At 37.6% G+C, this 19,286-nt stretch overlaps 1 protein-coding gene across 2 annotated transcripts in view; it reads right to left on the bottom strand.

The window, feature by feature from the left end:
* The window catches only part of TBC1D19 (TBC1 domain family member 19), a 48,382-nt gene extending 29,321 nt beyond the window's left edge, over positions 1 to 19,061 (bottom strand). The window contains exons 1-6 of one of the 2 annotated variants that reach the window (XM_050338391.1): positions 18,899 to 19,005; positions 9,827 to 9,907; positions 9,184 to 9,256; positions 8,376 to 8,421; positions 6,527 to 6,602; positions 675 to 749 (exon numbers count right to left, since the gene is read on the bottom strand). In XM_050338391.1, coding sequence (XP_050194348.1) covers positions 675 to 749; positions 6,527 to 6,602; positions 8,376 to 8,421; positions 9,184 to 9,256; positions 9,827 to 9,829 — 273 coding nt within the window. In that variant the 5' untranslated portion in view covers positions 9,830 to 9,907; positions 18,899 to 19,005. Of the gene's footprint in view, positions 1 to 674; positions 750 to 6,526; positions 6,603 to 8,375; positions 8,422 to 9,183; positions 9,257 to 9,826; positions 9,908 to 18,898 lie in introns of both variants that reach the window. The other variant, XM_050338390.1, reaches the window with a different exon arrangement.
* Positions 19,062 to 19,286: the final 225 nt, after the last annotated feature.

Genomic DNA, 19,286 nt, shown 5'->3' with positions numbered 1-19,286 from the left:
CTATCATAGAGGTATATCGGGAGAATGAACAAAAAATTCTAACATTGCTCCCTAATTCCATGATCTTTAAAATTAAAGCCTCTAAATTAATAAAAAAAAAAAAAAAAAAAAGGAAAACAGATCAGAATGAATGACAAACAAAATCAGCAATGTGCCAGAATCTTTCTCTCCCCTACTGTACCAGTTCAACTACTGCCTTCTCTGGCACACACAGTACATCTGTATCACACACAGGCTGCACAGCTAGAACTTACACTGCTGAGTTTGCACAGAGAATGCTCTATTTAAGAGCAATGAACACAATAATTAGCTTTCCAACGTGCTGCAATATCCCTCAACAGGATAATTACTGCAGCAGCAAAGAGGAAAATCTACCTATGCCCTTCATTTTCTCCCAAGTTGAGCTGATGTATTCATTTCCACTCTACCTATATATATAAATATATATATATCTAAAATCTCCATATCTATCTATCCAAACATCTTTTAAATAACTACTTTTAAGAAAATATTACAAGACATACCCATATATTATTATTTTGCACTGAAATTATTTGGATATCGGACATGCAGCTCTTGATAACCATTTGCAAAATGAACATTACATTACAAGCATGCAAGACAAGGCCTAATTTAAAAAACAAAGTCAGTTTGACAACAGAAAATTGCATTACCTTCTGAGCTAGTGGGATACTGAGTTCTGTGCACATGCTGTTCAGACTTTTTAGAATTCGCTTCTCCCAGCTTCCCTAAAACACATACAAAAAATAAATTATAGAAAAATTATTTTTCCTGAAAATTGCATTTACCATGTAATAACAAGTAGCTCTCTGAAGTCATGTATAAGAAAGGATAGCAAGAGTCACTAGCTGACATCTGAAAAAATATTAAGGGAATATTTACATGCTTCTTTTCATGAAAACAACAGATCAAACAGATTTCATCATTTACAACACAATCAAAAATCCAGAAAATTTAGTTGTTTATATTTCAGATGTCAAAGAAAGCATGTATTTTTTACAATTAATGATTTTCATATATGCCTAATGATCAAGTTTCCTTATAGATCAACATATATCAAATTTTTCCAATAATTATAAGCAATTCAATCAATTGTGCATAGGAAGTGCCTTCTCCACTTTGTGACTTTAAGAGAGTGAGAGTCTTTCTCCACAAAACATATCTTAGATGTTGTCAGAAGTTTAAAAACTTTAGAAATTTGGTATTCTGTAATGCTCAAAAAAATAGCTCTTTTAACATAATGGTCAGGAAATAGTTCTCTAATCTGAGAAATCCATAAGTAGACAATACCTCAGTAGAAAGTAGCAAGAGCAATCAGATTCTTCTGACTATTGCATTAGACTGCAATAGTTCCTATCCCAAGTTAATGGGAGTGAGTTTCCTCTCAAGTTAATGACAACTAATACTGACTTCCTTGTCAACTGACTTAGGATTTTCCTTCCCTGATTACAGCTGCACTGGTGGGTTTTATATTTAATTTTCTGTGGATGATGAGTCAAGCCTCGATCAAATGAATGCAAAACCTCCTCTTAATGTCATTTAGCTCTATTTATTACTTGTAATTTGCTCTACATACAAGTTCTACTACAGTTAGTTACTGTCTAACCACGCTCCTCAAAGTTCTGTCCAAAAGAGGATGCAGTTTATTAACAGGAAGCAAATGAAGGAAAGTGCAGATGTTCAAATGTTCTGTTAAAAAATATGTATCTTGTCTATAGCTGTTTCATTTTAGATTCCATTTACAAGACACTCTCATAACTTCTTCCATTAAACACAATAGCTCACTTTCACCAGACTTTTTTTCCCACAGTCAAGTCATCTCTTCACTTTCTCTTGCATAAACAAAACAGATCTGAGTTTTGACTGTAAGGAACTTTTTCCAAATTGCAGTATTTTTTCTCATATTCCGTATAGTATTTCTATTTAACCATATTTTTATATTTAAATTCCTTACAAATGTTGCTGTTAGACAACACCATGCCACAAACTGGTTAACCTCTCAAAGACGAGTTGTACAGAGCATTTACTATTTTGCTGAGAAGTGAGGTTTCGCTGCTAGAGAAATAAGAAATGAGAGAACATGAAGACTACTAAGCCACATAGGATTAGAAAGTAGAAACAAAATAAACAGGTGTTAATAGCAAATTAAAAAAACAAAGTAAAATTATTGAGATCACAGAATGCCAAAACACTAGGTTGAATGGGGACCTCAAGGATCATCTGGTCCAACATTTCTTGGCAAAGTAGAGTCTAGACAAGGTGGGCCAGCACCCTGTCCAACTGAATCTTAAAGTGTCCAGTGTTGAAGAATCCACCGTTTCCATGGGGAGACTATTTTAATGGCTGATTGTTCTCAATGTAAAAAACCTTCCTCTTGTGTCCAATTAGAATGTCCTCATTACCTCTTATCTTTTTCATGTGACTCCTTGTAAAAATGGAGTCATCTTCTTCTCTGTAGCCATCCTTTAATTACTGAAACATGGATAAGGTCTTCCCTAAGCCTTAATTTCTCAAGGCTGAACAATCTCAACTCTCTCAGCCTTTCCTCACATTGCAGGCCTCCCAGTCCCTTGATTATCTTCTCGGCCCTTCTCTCGACCCTCTCCAGCCATCCACATCTTTTTTGTAGAGTGGGGACCAAAACTGAGCACAGTATTCCAAAGGTGACCTGACAAGCACTAAGGAGAGTGGGATAATGACATCTTTATCTCTGCTGACTCTGTTGATGCAACCCAGGATCCTGTTGCCTTTCCTTGCCCCAGCTGTTCACACATATGGAGCTTGTTCTCCAGCAGGTCCTCCGGTTTCATTTCCACAGAGTTGTTCCCCAGCCTGTGCTGCCCTCCTAGGTTATGTTTTCCCTCATGTAAAACCTTACATTTGTCCTTGTATTTCATAAAGCTCGTTAGCCTACTTTTCCAGCATATCCAAGCCTTTTGCATGATGACTCTCCCTTCTGAAGTGGCAACTTCCCCACCCAGTTTGGTACCATAGCAAACCTCATCAGGCTACATTTGATGTCATCAGATTGGGGGTGGGGGATATGAAAACTACAAAAGGACAGAAGAATCAGATGGCAGCTTTAAGAGACTGAGAAGCAGCTCATTCCAAGCAGCAATGAAGGTCAATACTCTTGGTGTGACTGACAACTGCCAGACCAGACATTAATATGCTTATTGCATTGGGGATGCAACATGTTAGTAATAAAACTTTTAAGGGTTGTCCTAAACTGTGCCATGATTCAGCCGCCAAGACTCTGCCCAGTAAAATGTGTTCAAAAATATGCAAAAAATAATAAAAAAAAAAAGTGTGAGGGTTATACAGCCTCTCCAAGCAAGATATCCTTCCTTCTCCAGGACAGCGGAGTTACCTGCAGCGAGCAGAAACAAAACACTCTCCTTGACTGAAATAAAAGGCAGAGGTAGAGCTCATAAAGTAATTTTATTGATGGGACCAATAAATTTTACAAGATTTAGTTTTATGAAGAAAATTAACACTAAGAAAATACACCACCAGGATTGCTATGGTTACAATTATAACATTCAGTAAAATAGTAGAAACTGAGAAAGGTAGCACTGCAATTTGAAAACGGCTTCATAGAATCACAGAATGGTTTCCAGTACCTAAAGGGGTTTATAGGAAAGCTGGAGGGGGACTTTTCAGAAGGATATCAAGTGATAGGACAAGAGGGAATGGGTTTAAACTGAAAGGGTAGGTTTAGATGAGATATAAGGAAGAAATTCTTTACTGTGAGGGTGGTGAGACACTGGAACAGGTGCCCAGAGAAGTAAGCTGCGGCTGCCCCATCCCTGAAAGTGTTCAAGGCCAGGTTGGATGGGGCTTTGAGCAGCGTGATCTAGCAGAAGGTGTCCCTGCCCATGGCAGGGGATTGGAACTAGAGAACTACGTGATCTTTAAGGTCCCTTCCAACCCAAACCATTTTATAGGTCTATGACTTACAGCATTACTGCTCACTGCCAGTAATGCTCTTTCCTTTACTAGAAATCTGTTTTTCTTTTGAGGTAGTGAAAACAGTACAAAAACTACAGTCTGCTACCTATGAGAAAAAAGAACCAATTTGAGGAGAAGAAGGGTTAACTGTGAACTTTTTAATATCTACTCTAGAAAAATACTAATACATTTTTAATTACTGATTCAAAGTCATTCTGATAACTGATATCATAGATGGTTTTCAGGGAGTATTACCCTTCTTTCCAGAATTCTGAAGGAGAGCAAAATTAATTAAGATTGAAAAGGATAAAGAAATTGTCAACAAACTCATAACAATGGAAACAGCATCATAAATGGTGACTGTGCCTAATAAAAATAGAGTATGACTTATATGGACAACATTTTTCTACCAGGACAAATTTTGATGATAGCACCAAAATATTATTTTCCAGCTGCTATGATGCTAAGAGAAAATAAAGTGAAAAAAATCTACAAATAAAACAAAAACAGTCTTCTACTTTCAAAACATTAATTAGATTTTCAATACCTATATAAGTAAATTGATAAGTTTCCACTTTTCTTTCTCTCCCAAAAGGTGTTAGCAACCTGTATACTAGCATTTTAGCCATTTTCAAATATTTTCAGAAAAAAAAAATCATCAAACACTTTGTAAGATTTTTACATTGTTTATTTCTCTTTAAAGAAAAGGTAACAAACCAAAACCTAGATAATGGGTCTCACAGACCCATCATCTACAGTAATAAATGTATGTCATCTTGAAAATCAAGCATTTGCACATCTCAGTGGTTTTAGAAAATATAATGTTAGTTCCCTAACTGTGTATTTATTACTATTTTGCAACTATCATAATTTACCAATAACTCTCAGTGGAAAGGATTCACAACTCTTTCTCAAAGAGTTGTATTTTAAGAAAAAGTTTGAAAGAGCATCTACTGGTTTTGGCTGGTATAGAGTTAATTTTCTTCATAGTAGTTGGTACAGTGCTGTGTTTTGGAGTTGGGACCAAAGGGGTGTTGATAACACACCACTGTTTTAGCTGTTGCTGCAAAGTGCATACATAGCTTCAAGGCCTTTTCTGTCCTAATGCTTCCTCAGTAGCAAGGAGGCTGAGGGTGCTCAAGAAATTGGGAGGGGACAGAGCTAGGACAGATGACCCCAAGTGAGCACAGGGATATTCCAGATCTATGACATTATGCTCTGAATAAAAAAGTTGGAAGTTGTCTGCTGATGGAAAGTAGTCAGTGTATTCTTATTTTGCTTTGTTGACATGTGTAGCTTTTACTTTGCCAATTAAACTGTTTTTATAACAAGATTTCTCACTTTTGCCCTTCCAGTTCTCTCCCATTTCACTGGGGAAGGTGAGGGAGCGGCTGAGCTGCCTTCCAGGGTTAACCCACCCCAAAGGACATGGATCAGTAGCACTCTTGGAAATAGAGCTATCATGTTTTAGAACTAGCAAAGACAAGACTTCTCCTTCTCATTTTTAAACCACTGAAATAACAGGCCTTTCTATATAGTGCTAAAAATACTGGCTACTGCAAGTACTGCATACACTGTTGTACAACAAGAACCAGTGAAACTGCTTTAGACAAACACAGACATAGATACAGCTCTGTGGGTTTTGCACTAATCAGGCTGCAAATTGTAGCATTACATTTCACACCACACAAGAATAAGAAAAATTGGTTAATGCAATCTTTGTCCCCAAATGCTAAAGACTGAAACCTAGGACAGCAAGGTAAGGCTTCTTGGAATAAAAAACAGTGTGATTGCAAAAGTAACACAATTTGTTAAATACCTTGTAAAACAATACTACAATGTATTTCTAGGCACGGCTGAGTTAAATACACTTTTATACTATCTCAGATGTTTTGGTTAGATCATATTCTTGAAGCTTTTTTTTGTTTTACATTTTTATATGGATTTTTAAAATTTTTTTCAAATGGCATATATTGGCAAAAAATAAAACCAATGAAGCAATTTTTTTTTCTGACACCTAAAATCCTCATTTAATCTTTATAGTTCAGTTTCTCTTATTCTCCTTCAATATGCCATAAGCTGCTTAGCTCTATATTTTTCATCTTCCTTTCACATTTTTAAGTCCTAAATATATCTCTTCTTTCTGAAGATCTCACTGTCTCTGCAGCCTGTTATCTTTCACTGCAAAACCGCGTGTGTCTCTTCAAAAAAATGTTTTTTGTAGCCCCAGGTGAAACGACCTATAGCTACCCTTTTTCTTCTTCTCAATAAAACCAAATTCTCCTCGTTGACATAGTCACATCGAGTCTATTCTACGTTTTTCACCCACCTGCCACTATATCATACTTCTTTCACAGCTGGAGAATTACTTGAGCAGGTTTTTATGTACGTAAAATGTCACATATATAATATTACCATTAACTTTGATGCAATTACAAATCTGTCCTTTTCCTAAGGTATAGAACCTTAGAAATTGAACAAACACATTCTACAGAGTAAACCTCAAATAATCTAATTAAAGATCTGATATGAAGGATAAAACTGAACCACCAACCTGTGCTTTCCTCATATAGGCTAAAGGTTCTTTAATATGCTCAGGTGGTGCTGCAGGATGACAGGGCAGAGGAAACCTTAAAAGAAAATACAGTATACCTTAAATGTTATGATTTAGTATTTTGCTTAATTAATCCTGTACTTCTAAACCAAAACATAAACTTCTTTCACGAGAGCACTAGTAAAAACACAGGGTATGTTGAGCAAAACTATGAATTATTTTTAAAAGTATTTTTTCCTCATCCATTCTATGGATACAAATAATATAACAATATGTAAGAACTAATAACATTTCAACATGAGTCTTTCTTATATTAAAAATAATCTCTTATAATTTCACATATTTTTAAAATAAAATCAAATCATTACATTTACTAATCAGGTATTTTAAAAGTGTATTCTCTTCACATCATATCATCTTTATGATTCCCTGGAACTCTCACTCTCCAGGGCATTACATTTTTTCAAGAGACAATGTATTTTTTGGAGGATATCCTTTAAAAATCAACAGTGAGCACGTACATCAATTAGAGCAATTAGAACTTTGAAGTGTTGACCTAAGCAAAACTCAATGCTTCACTCATAAATTGCATTATGCCAAAATATTAAATCTGGAACAAAAAATGAAAAACAAAGCAAAACACTAATTTATCTTCCAGTAATGCAGATTATTTCCAATGTGTCATTGCCAAACATTTTATCCAGCTTAATTTTAAGGTCTGAAATGTCTTTCAGGAAACAAAATTTACATATAGCTTCTCTAATTTTCTGAATTTTCATTTGTTTACATGTATTCAATCAGTTCCTGTCACATGTTTTTGGGAAACCTTCCCCAAATTTCTTCCCATTTTTAACTGATAAAGTCATTCTTTTACTTGCTGCGAATGAGTTCTGGACTACTGTGTCCCTATGTGTAAAACGGAATCACTACAAACAGATTTCAGCAATGCTCTTTCTTGTCTTTTTCCACAGTGCTCATGAAATCTTGGTATTCTTAGTTAATTTCAATTTTCCAGGGCTAATTTCGTTATTTTGCTGCTTATTTCCGTGAACTCAAAGAAAGAATTAGCATTAGCCCTAGAGATAGGTAAATATTTTTCCCTGGAAAGATGATGAAGATGAATCCTTATTGACAGACAGAAGCATTTGGCCGGGTACTACTAAGACACATTGTGCCAAACTGGTAACTCTAAAAAGCTTATTTAAGTTAGCACGAATAGATTTCCATACACATTTCCTATTTTATAGTTGCATTTAAGGCTATATCTGTTATGAAATTCAGCTTTCCAATGTGCCAGAATGTAAAATCAACTTATGCTTCCCAAAAGTCTAATCCAAAGTTTGCTGAACAGTAATAAAAAGGAAACTTGACCAATTTTAGTGTGTTTATAACCATATCCCAAGCATGATGAACACTGTACACACTAGTAAGCCTAGAGATCCAATATCTTAAAGAATTTTAAAAATAATAATACAACAACTATGTGCAATGCTGTAATAAACATCTGAAAATAATTAAAACTCATTTGCAGCAACTACCTCATATACACAAGAATTGTATTATGACTGTTGGTACCTTTGGAAATAAAGCAAGAAAATACTAAAGTAACTAACAAATTTGGTGATTTGGTGATATTTGTTTCACTCATTCTTTAAATAGTACGTCAGTCCAATATTTTCACTAGGATGAAAAAAAATAATGATACTTTAAAAACAGAAACGAAGCAGGTACTGTTGGTATGCCAGATCTTGCAGATTATAGCAACACATTATACACCTACATATACAAATGAATCAGAAGTAAAGGATGGGACTAGAGCTCATTAAATAAAAATACTAAATAAACTCACACGTTGAGTTCACTATAAACAGCATTCTGAAGCTTCTTTTCCCAACCTGTTAAAATAAAAAAATAACCAGAAGACAACTTCAGGAGTTAATACTAACAGAACATGAATCAGAGGTTGCTTTGCAGTCACTGGAGTTTTCTGTTTGTGCTCAGTTCCTGTCTACCTACCAGACAGACAGGAAGAGATGAAGAAACCTTAATCCAATTCAGACAGGAAAACTACAAGTTGAAACCTGTGTAAAGACTGAATATCCTTTATTTCCTTCTGCTGCTCAAATAATTACAACATAGTTTTCATTAAAAAATTACATCCTATTTTTTCAAAGACGTCATTTTATTAAAACATCTATTAATATTAACAGACACAGTCCTGATGATTATAAATTTTAAATCACTTATCATAAAATCTTCACATTACAGTTACACAGCCTACAACTTCCAATGCAAACAGGAAATTTAACTAAGGTAAAATTTTCAAGAGTAACTCCATGAAAGTTAATTTCCATTTTCAGAAGTGACTGAACTGTCATATCACTCAGAACTTTAACAAAATTTCCAGTATCTTATAAAATTATAAAAACATTTCTTTGCATAGTATGTTTTTCAAAATGCTGATGGAATCCAAGAACATTTTCCCTTTCAACTTTCTGTCTGTAGTTTAATAATCTGGAATCACTGACTGTCTGCTTCTGGCTCCTGTCAGTGACAAGACACTCAGCTGCACTAAGTATTATATTCATCTCTTATGACATATATGTGCTTACATAGATCTATACTATTCACAAATGAATCAAGGAAGTATTACAAACCTGACGTCTTCAGAAAATCCTTAATATCTTCTTTTAGTGATTCCAGCTTAATTTCTGGTTTGTGTAGGCTAACCTAATATGAAAAATGAATAAATAAATAAGCATCAAGCACTAAAGAGAAAGTAAATTGCATGATTTAAGTTATGAAGTAAGACATATACACGCTTAAGGTTACACACAAAACAAACTGCTTCCTTGAGCAATGGTAATTGCAGCCAAAAAGAAAATCAGTCAACTTTTTTCTCACTCAATGTCTTTGTCTTTTATATCAGTGCTAAAAGCTGTAGGTGGGGAAGGAGAGAAGAAGGGAGCAGGAGTATGCAGTGACATATATGCTTAATATTCTGAGCAAGTACCACACACACTTAGCACAAATGGCCATAAATACACACATATACGTGTAAAAAACTAGCCGCTCACTGTATTTTACCTGAAAGAATCAAACTGAAAACATTCTATAATTTCTCACTTAACCTCCCACATTTCACCTCCTTCAGATAAGAAAAGTCATTTTCAGACCAAAAAAGCCAAGTGTGTACCAAACATTCCCCACTGCAGCTGTGACTACTGGGTATATATGACCTTTTGTACTGAAATGCACTCCACACAGACAATTAGGCACCAACCAGCTTTATAATCATACCATGACACTACCACACAGATGGTGCTGCAGATTTTCCAGCAACAGCAGGACCAGCTGCTACAGCATCTCCCTCTTCTACAGCTAGACCAAGAAGAGAAAACAAATACACCACAAGGGTGCAAAAGGACAACAGGTAAAAACTCAGAAGTTTCTGTGAAGTGACTACAAATACATATTTTTCTGAGCATGGAATGTGGCAATAGCTGATTATTGTCAGATAATAAAGCAGGAGGTTTAGAAAAAAAAATAGCAATATTGGCTGCCAACCTGAAAATAACACCGGGAGATCTGTGTGCAACTTACTCCGCTGCCATGACAGCTCACGGCATATGTTAGAAGCATATGGCCACATCATCTAAGTAGAAATGTGACACCCCTCCTACCAAAAGCTACTCAACAATATGCTGTAGGCCTATCAGCTACTGATTCTATTGCAGTAACTTATGCAGCTATTAAAAATAGTCTTTCACAAGCCTGTACAGTTTGTCAGCCCTAACAGCACTGCTGACTGCACGGCATGCTTTAGGTCCACCACACACAACTAAAACTCCACAATTCTATAATTTGCCTTACAATTTATACATGGAAAAGGGTGTTTCTGTGCTGCAGAGCTTGCTGGAAAAGTTGGTCTACATGAATTTTCCCTAGCTGAAAAGAGGAGTGGCCAATAATTCCAAAACTGACAGCACCAGCACTTCCACTATTATTTGAAGTTCCCCTGCCATTACAGGTAAGGAAGGCTTTTATGTTTGGTTTATTGACTGCAACAGCAAAAAGACTGTAAGCACGCTTTTTGAGAAAGAAAGGTCATCATAAGCACAGACCATAAGGTGTGGTGAGTTACACAACTCTCATGTCAAATGGCAAACACATACTCCATTCAGCACAATGGTAAAAGCTGGCAAAGGATCACTGCTAATGTCAGGAAAACTAAGATTTTCACTGGAGTTCTTGGGCAGCTCAAAATATACCCTTTTAAGCAACAGCCTCAAGGAGTATTTTATAAAGGATTCCTCCTGCTGCAAGGCCGTGGGTTTGTACCTTTTCTGTAGGAATTTTAAATAAAATAATGTGCATCAAGCTGGGCCAAATCTGCAGTACTGTTCCTTGGAAGTTTTTGTGCACCCATCTGTAAATATTCAACTTCGTCTTCTGGGTTAAATATGGCTAATTTTAATCTCAAGGTCCACAGGGTGTTTACCTGTCAGGCCTGGTACACATGCTTTTTAGATATGCAAAAGGCCCCTCACAAATACAACTCAATGACAGATGATGAATCACGCACAAAAAAGCTTCTGTACAATCTACTAAAAGGTGGGTTAATTGTCTTGACACTGTAAACAGTGCGAGACATGACAGAAGAGCGATCAGAATAGTATTTTAATTCTCTGCTGTTCACACATCTGTGAGCTCTTGTTTTATTAAGGAAGGTCTGACAGTCCAACTGACAACTCTCAGTGGGTTTTCTGTAGATTCCTTGAAATTCTGGAAATTGATACAGCATATTGCATTAGAGGGGATAAAGGAGTTCAGTCTACACACTACTTCCAATTTTCCCTGTAAGGCCACAAGAACAGAGGTCTTTCTTGTAAACTGTTACCAACAGAGCCTGTTTCCCAGATGCAGAACGAAAAAACAGTGACTCCCTTGCATGCAGAAGGATGGCAGTCAAAAAAGGAAGCAGGACAGCACTTCGGGGAAAACTTTTTCCAAGGATTACATTAGTGCATCAACCTCCACAGTTACCTTCACCCCTTGGTGCCCATTTATTCAGTCAAGTTCTATTTCATTCATTCCTAGCCCTTCTGCAGCTGCAGCAAATATTCTTGGACTAATCTTTAATTTACCAAAACTTCTATCTTTAGCCTCTTTCCAGTGTAATTTTCTTCTCTTGGCTAAAAAATGCCATACTGAGACAAATTTTCATATAAGAAATGTGAAAATTCCACACCAAATTATAGGAGCACTTCTGCCTCCACTCTTGCCAATTCAGGATTCAATTGCCAAGGCCTCTTCCAATTTACACTTTCCCTTTAGTTCACTACTGCATTAGGATCGATATATTCCTAAGTGCTAGGCAGAGCAAGAGAGCCACAGAAACTCTTAGGGACTCACTGCCCTCTTGATCAGTTTTCAAATCAGAAATTAAATGGCTGAAAGGTAAGAATCCGGTAAACAGTCCAACTAATAGCTGCAGCCAGCTCTCACACAGAACGTACCCTGCCTCTATATGACATAACCAGGGAAAACACCCATTTTGCTAAGTGAAAGGTAATCTTTCAGAACTGCTTTGCTGAAACTTAACAGCATGGTGCCTCTTTGAAATTTATGTGTGTTTATGGGAACTAAACTGAGGAATAAAGGAGACTTAGCAGAGCTAATGTTCCAAAATTACTTGACCAGGTCTCCCACATAATTTTATTTTTCCTTTGGAGTAACTGATCTAACTTATAAGATGTTGCACTGTGTTGCAAAACATATTTAGGTGTTTATATTTTAGGTAGGGTTGGTTTGTTTTAAATTGCTTGGTACAACATACTGCCTAAGTCTCATTTGCACTTTCATCCTCTGAGTTTTTGGTGGAACGAAAAATATGTTGACAAAACTTTATTTATATAAAAAGCATTACTACAACTTTACAAGATAAAAATGTCTGGCTAGGGTTTATTGGGGAAAAAACCCACCTCGATGAGATTTGTACTGATGAACTGAATTAATTTCCTGCATGATCAAAATGCAGCACACACCCAGTAGAACTACAGACTCCAATTTCAATACACACATCTTGATGAAAGAGTATCTTACTTCTAGAAGAAAAATAATATCTGGTACTATAAGGAGACTATCACAAGCAGGGTAACAGGCAGTGAGCAATATAGGGGAACAATCCATGAAGGTAAAGGGAGGCAGCCAGACCAGGGGAAAAAAGTCACAATATTCAGAGGCTGAGTCAGGCCAACACAGAGCCCTGAAAGGAAACAGGGACAAATGTAGCACATTTCAGCAAGGAATAACAAGTTATTTTTAATAAATGTTAATACCTAACAGTTTCTTTTCCCATAAAACTACCATTGTGCATAATCTTATGATAGGGCACTGGGGTCTAGGTATTGGGTGTCCATGTTCTTGCAAATCAAGAAGCAACTGGCTGTTAGACCTTCCTTCATAAAACAAAATCTCATTACAACATTTCCTTGCATTCTCTGTTCTTCAGCTGTACAGAAGAGCAGGATAGTTTTGGGACTTTCAAAATTTTGCCATACTTTCTGGTGCCTAAGGTGCCATTAGCAATCTTGTCTGTAAATCTTTGCCTTTAATTTTGGCAAAGTATCCTGCTGTGATGTATCCTGTGATGGCAGTCACCATCCCAAGTGATACTCTAAAAGTAAACTCTCTGTGCCTGGATGCCAAAATGGAAAAAAATCTACACTCAACACTGAAGTGGCTGAAAACAAGCAAAAGGATAGCGCAGCACCAGGATAAAAAAGCTGGTAGGCACAGTAAATTGATTCATAGAGCAACTGAACACAGAGATCAACCTATCTGCAAATTAGCATCTAAATTTGGAAATGGTATCATGGCTGGAGCAGCACTGATCATGCAAGAGACAGATCCATCAACCACAGCATGTAAAGAAATAAAAGAAAATAGCTAGAGGATCAGCAACATGATACAAAGAGGAGGCTTGACAGAACAAAGTGTTCCAGCATAACTCCTGGGTTAAACTATTTCTTTTCTCAACAAGAATAAACACTGCAGAGAAGTGATCCAACTAGACTGAAATGTGGAACTGCATCAGGTGAACACATAATTTTATCCTGCTGCAAACAGTTCTGCAAATAACTTTACACAATCTAAATATTTTTACAGGCTATCCACTATAATTTCTCTTCAAAGCCTTTTTGGTTTAGATAAGCATGTACCCTCTCAAAGCATTTATTACTGTTCATTATGAATTTGCACAAGGGCACAATGTTTTTTGTTTTTATTGCTATTATTTCCCAAATTACAATAAAGCATAATTCCCAAATATAGCCTAACTTCAGCAGAAGTAAATTCAACAAAAGCTAATAAATATTCACCTTTCCTTATGTACTCCATTCTGCCATAACTGAACTTTATCAGGATCAAGCTGACTTGGTAAAAACCACTTAAAATACAACCAAAACAATTTTAACATAAACACTCCCTAAAAATTTAAAAACTGTCACTTCAAGGGAGGGATTTTGGTTTTCATTTATACATTTCTGTAACAGAAAGAATAATCATTCTGAGACTAACTAAACAAATTTCAATAAGTGTAAACCCCCGATTTACACTGACAGTTTTCCAACCCTTCAAAATTTCTACAGTACTTACACTAAGGGAAGAAGTGTCATTAACTTTCTTATACAAGTAAAAATGACCTGGCAGTTGAAACAGCCTCATAGAGGCATAAACAGCTTCAAATGTTACGCTGTGCTACAAGATATGCAGGGTATATTTTAACAATGTAATTCTGATGTTTATTTAAATTTTCTAGGTTTTATTGGAATATAAAATTATTACTGAAAAGAAAATACACACACAAGGTAAAAAATAGAATCCATGTTACTAAAAAAGTAATACTCTGCCAATCAAGCCTGCATTGCTTCTGAACTCCTGTTCAACGTACAGTCAACAACATTCCATTTAAAATTCACTGTACTGCAAATGTTACTGCTGAACCATTTAAAACAAAGTACAAACTCTGTCAGGAGAGGATAGTAAGTCCTTAGCTAAATACATTTCATGAAAATGAACCATTAATTACATATGATGACACAGGAGGCTACACATTTCTTTGCTAATTTTTATTAAATAAATGGTACATTGCACAGAAGCATTCTCCTCCTTAATCTGATCTTTTATTTAAACTGGTATTGATATAAATCTCTTTTTTTTTAACTGTTGGAGAAAAACGTAATGAAAATAGTATCATCAGATACCTTGCAAACCATTCACTCCACGTAAATTAATCTGTTTACCTGTACTCCCTTTAAAAGCACACAGCTGGGCACTACTCCAGCTGCAATGTTCATTGTGCTCCCAAAGCAAGCTCCTCTTCTCTTCTGCCCGATCTGAAGTCTTGTGAAGACTCTTAGCTCTTACTTAGATTAATACTGTCTGTAAACCCCTCTGGTTCTACCACAGGTCTGCTCAAAGAATGATGGCAGAGTTCTTTCCTCAGGACAACGATTCTGATCATGACATTTCCTCTCCACACCCTCTTCATACCTTCAGGTACCTCCTAAAATCTACTCTCACTCCCAAACTTAATTGCTACAGTAGGGTGGGATGCGGTACCAGGGCTCATTCTTATGCTTACACTGCCACTTTAGGCCACTTTGACAGCCCCTACTGAGCTGTTCTACAAGTTCTCCATCAAGTTGTCCCACTACAGACACAGCTACACAAAAGAGAACTGAGAACAGAGAACACAGACAATGCCCAGAAGGACTCCTTGCATTGTGAGTCTTTTACGTTGAATTTAAACATAACATAGAACCTTTATCTTTCATTTTATTGTCACCTCCTGTTTTAGAAAAGTTCTTTAGGAATAAACTTCTGAGGTTTTTGTTTGTTGGTTGCTTTTGTTGAGGTCTTTTTTAACTTATTATTTGGCCCTGGTCACTAGATGTTCTGGGCAACTCTGAGTCAGACTGATTTTTTATTAGAGGTTTTCATGGGACAAAAATGAATTAATTCATTAATAAAGCCCAGCTTCCTTCAAACATAATGAAAGACAATGTTCCTGAATTGTCTGCACACGAAAATGTACTAAAAATGTAGCACTTTTTCATATCTCTGAGCTGTTCCACTTTTACTGTCAGTTCACTGACACAGATTTTCCCTAAAACAAAATTCTAGCAAGATTACACAAAGTAATGTTTTAAACCTGCATTGTGTCATTGACTATGTCCATGTCTCAGTTTTTCTAACCACCTTTAATTCTTACCTTAAAAACATTTACAATTCAGAAAGGGAAGAGAAAAATGAAGACAATGGCAAATTTGGTCACAAACTTGCACAGTGACATCACGCCTGAGAAACCAGGATGAGATTTTTCCACCCTTACCCCACTAACCCCAGCCACAATTCTACCTGTTGAAAATTTACTATCTAATATTTTAGTTCTTCTTGGTTCTTCTTTCCTTTCAAACACACTAATAAACATGCTCAGAAGAAATTCCAAAGCAAACAACAGGCACATTAACATTCTTTTCTGCATTAATCTCTCTATATTAACTGCAGGAATATCATCAATATCCCAAAACTCAACCTACAAAAATCAACCTAACATTTTTTTAACAAATCGTCACTCACAAGCATATGACTCTACCTCTACTTCAGTCCCTGGGACAAAAATGTGATTATCTTGGTATCCCCCGAGGTAAAGCTGTGACAGCAAATCATTTGGTGCCCAGGCCCAAGTTATTTCCAAGAGACTGTGTATCACAGCCCATGACACAAGCTCAGGCTCCCAGTGACAGTCAAGCATAGCACCGGTGTGATCAGTTCATAACCACAGGGCTACTCTATCACCTCTCACAAATGATGTGGGAGATATTGTGTTTTCCCCAAAAACTTTATTAACTTGTGAATGAAACGGTTCATTTCAAGCTCTCCTTCCTAGACAATAGAAGATGAATTTACAAAACATACAAAACATTTTTGTTAATAGTTAAAATACTACCTGTGAGACTACAAGACCCCTCAAAATTTCAGGTAATATTATAATGGACCTTATGATCCATTCTGACACATTTCCAAAGATTGTAAATATTTTTGAGGAACAAATATCAGCAAAGTCATCTTCTACACTAACAGATGAAGAGGAATATTTGCAAAATATAACTGCAGTATAAAGATCCAAAAGAAGTACGTTTCATTCTGATGCAGTGCTTCAAAAGACTTCTCAAAATACAGTATGTGTCTCCCAAAACAGCTTAAAATTGCCTAGAAGGGGACCACCAGTAGATCAAACCTGCAGCTGGTGCAGACCAAGCACTGTTAACCAGGAGACAAAAAAACCCATCACACCCCATCAATAAACCAGAGTTCAGGTGTGATGCACAGCAATAGCAAAAGTTTCATATTTGACAACGCAAATTCAGAAATACCTTCTGTAATGGGAAGGAAATCAAGCATTGATTTAATACAGAAGCAAAATTCAGAAACTTTCCAAATTCTGTGCAGCTGCAAAGGGATGGACAAAAGAGAAGGGACCCGCTGATGTGGCCTTTGCACTGCATAGAACAGCAATAATGTGACCATCCAAGCACTACAAATAAAACAAATCTTCTGTGCATGAACAAACATAAATGTATGCAAGGTCATTATAAAAGTCTGTATTAGGGAGAACATACAGATTCCTGACAAACACGGTGTACTTCTGGCTCTCCTAATTTAAACTACAAGCTCCAAAAGGAAATTCGTTTGAGAAATCCCCTAATTAATGTATAGATAAACTTTCCAGTCTTTCAGATCACTACACTGAACTATAGCTCTGACTTAACCTTCTATAACAAACTCTTCACACAAGTAACACCTACTTTTAAGAATCACTTGAATATTTGTTTATTTTCTTTCCCCTTATTTATTTATTTATTTATTTATTTATTTATTTATTTTCCTCATGTGACTGGAATGATCTTCTGACCTATAAAAATACTTTTTTTTTATTCTTTACAAGGCATTTGCAAAACAGTGCTCTGCAAAGCCACTGTGACAGGTTTGACTGTGGACATTACACTGCATTTTATTTATTTTATAGGTTACCTTCATGCTTTGATTATGTAGAGGTTCTGCTTGTATTGAGTAAATTGATATGCTATCGGGTCAGGGAGGGATTTAGGCACTTCACTGCCCTTTCAGACACCATCCACCACCACGGAAAGGCACTGCCCAGGTCCCCAGTGTCCAAAATGGTTTTATAAAACAGTCACCCACCAGCAGCACTCAAACACCCCACCAAGTCCTGACTGCACTAAGCTTCTCCCAGACTCAAAACAAACTTTCCAAGGACCAAATAACAGTGAAGCCAGATCAGGGATAAAAGAATGTGTGCAGCAGTGAGTTCAAACAGGTTTTATTTAAGCAGTAGCAGAGTCATTAAAAGAGAGCCCTGTTCACTGCCTGTACTGAGGACAAGGTCTTGAACTTGCCTCTCCACTCCTCTCCACTCTTGTAAGGCTACTTGGGATGCTGAATTCCCCAACAGTCAGCAGAACCCAATCCCTAAACTCCTCTGTAATTCCAGACCCCCTCAGGTCACACACATTTGCTCACTCACATACTTAGAGAGCACAGCCAACAGGAGCAAGGCAGAGACACCTTTATAAAAGCATTTAGGGACCAAAACAGCAAATTTAAACACAAAAAACACAAAAGGCACGAAGTGAGGTCACTTGCTCTGGAAAGCTTTTGGGACATTCAAAGAGGAAAATCATGTTTCATTTAAGAACACAACAAAACTAAGGCAGATTAAAAAAGGGGTACAATTTTAAGCGATGTTTACCAACCAACAACAACAAATAATCAAGATTTTACAGAACCCAACCCAACATATTTCAATAATGTACAATAATAAGGCAACTGTTTTCCCGGCTAATAAAATGTACTTTCATGCGTGTTTTTTATTTTCACTTCCTTTCACCTAATCCTCATTTCCTCAGGGGCACTAGAGGAGCGGGGGGGGTGGGGGGAGCAGCATTTAAAGCTTTCCAAATGGAAGATTAAAAAAGCAATTCGTTTCAGGACCTATATTTGAAGCAGTGAGATTTCAGAGGGATAGTCTTCATATTCCCTGCGAAATCCTTCGGTCCCAAGGGTAGACACCGTAAACACGGCTCCAGAAGGCAAACACACCGCTCGGCCCCGCCGGGCTGGGAGAGAGGGGGAGAGGAGAAGGGAGAGGCGCCGAGAGCCCCCGGGCCCCCCGGAGGAGGCCACACGGGCCGGGCCGGGGGCGACAGCCGGGAACAAAGCGCCGGGGAAGGGGAGCGCGAAAGGGAGGCGAACGCGGGGGCCCGGCGGCAGGTCGGGGCTCACCCGGGCCTGTCGCTCCAGCTGTGAGTGGAGGCTGGAGCCCTGCAGGCGCTGCACGACCCTGGCGATGGTGAGGGACAGCCCGCGGTCCGGGTCCAGCATCGCGACCCCCGCCCCGCCCGGACCGGCCGGGCCGCCTTCGCCGCCGCACCGCCCGTTACCCGGCAACGGCGGCCGCGGGCGCGCCCTCGCGGCAGCGTCCGGGCGGGAAGCGGCGCCGCGCTGGAAGGTTCCCCGCCGCCTCCGTCCCACCGTTCAGGGAAAGGAAAAACCACAAGATTTGAAAATGCTCGTGGTCGAAAGGAAAGGCAGAAGTCAGAGGGTCCGCAAAGAATCAGAAAGCTTTATTAGTAAATTACTGGGAATTGGTGTGTTAGTCTCTGACCTGCTA

The sequence above is a fragment of the Myiozetetes cayanensis genome, unplaced genomic scaffold, assembly GCF_022539395.1.
Source record: "Myiozetetes cayanensis isolate MyiCay16 unplaced genomic scaffold, myiCay2020 scf7, whole genome shotgun sequence".
NCBI classification, from domain to species: Eukaryota; Metazoa; Chordata; class Aves; order Passeriformes; family Tyrannidae; genus Myiozetetes; species Myiozetetes cayanensis.
Note: the sequence above shows the minus strand (reverse complement) of the source record. Positions and strands in the feature narration are given on the sequence as shown.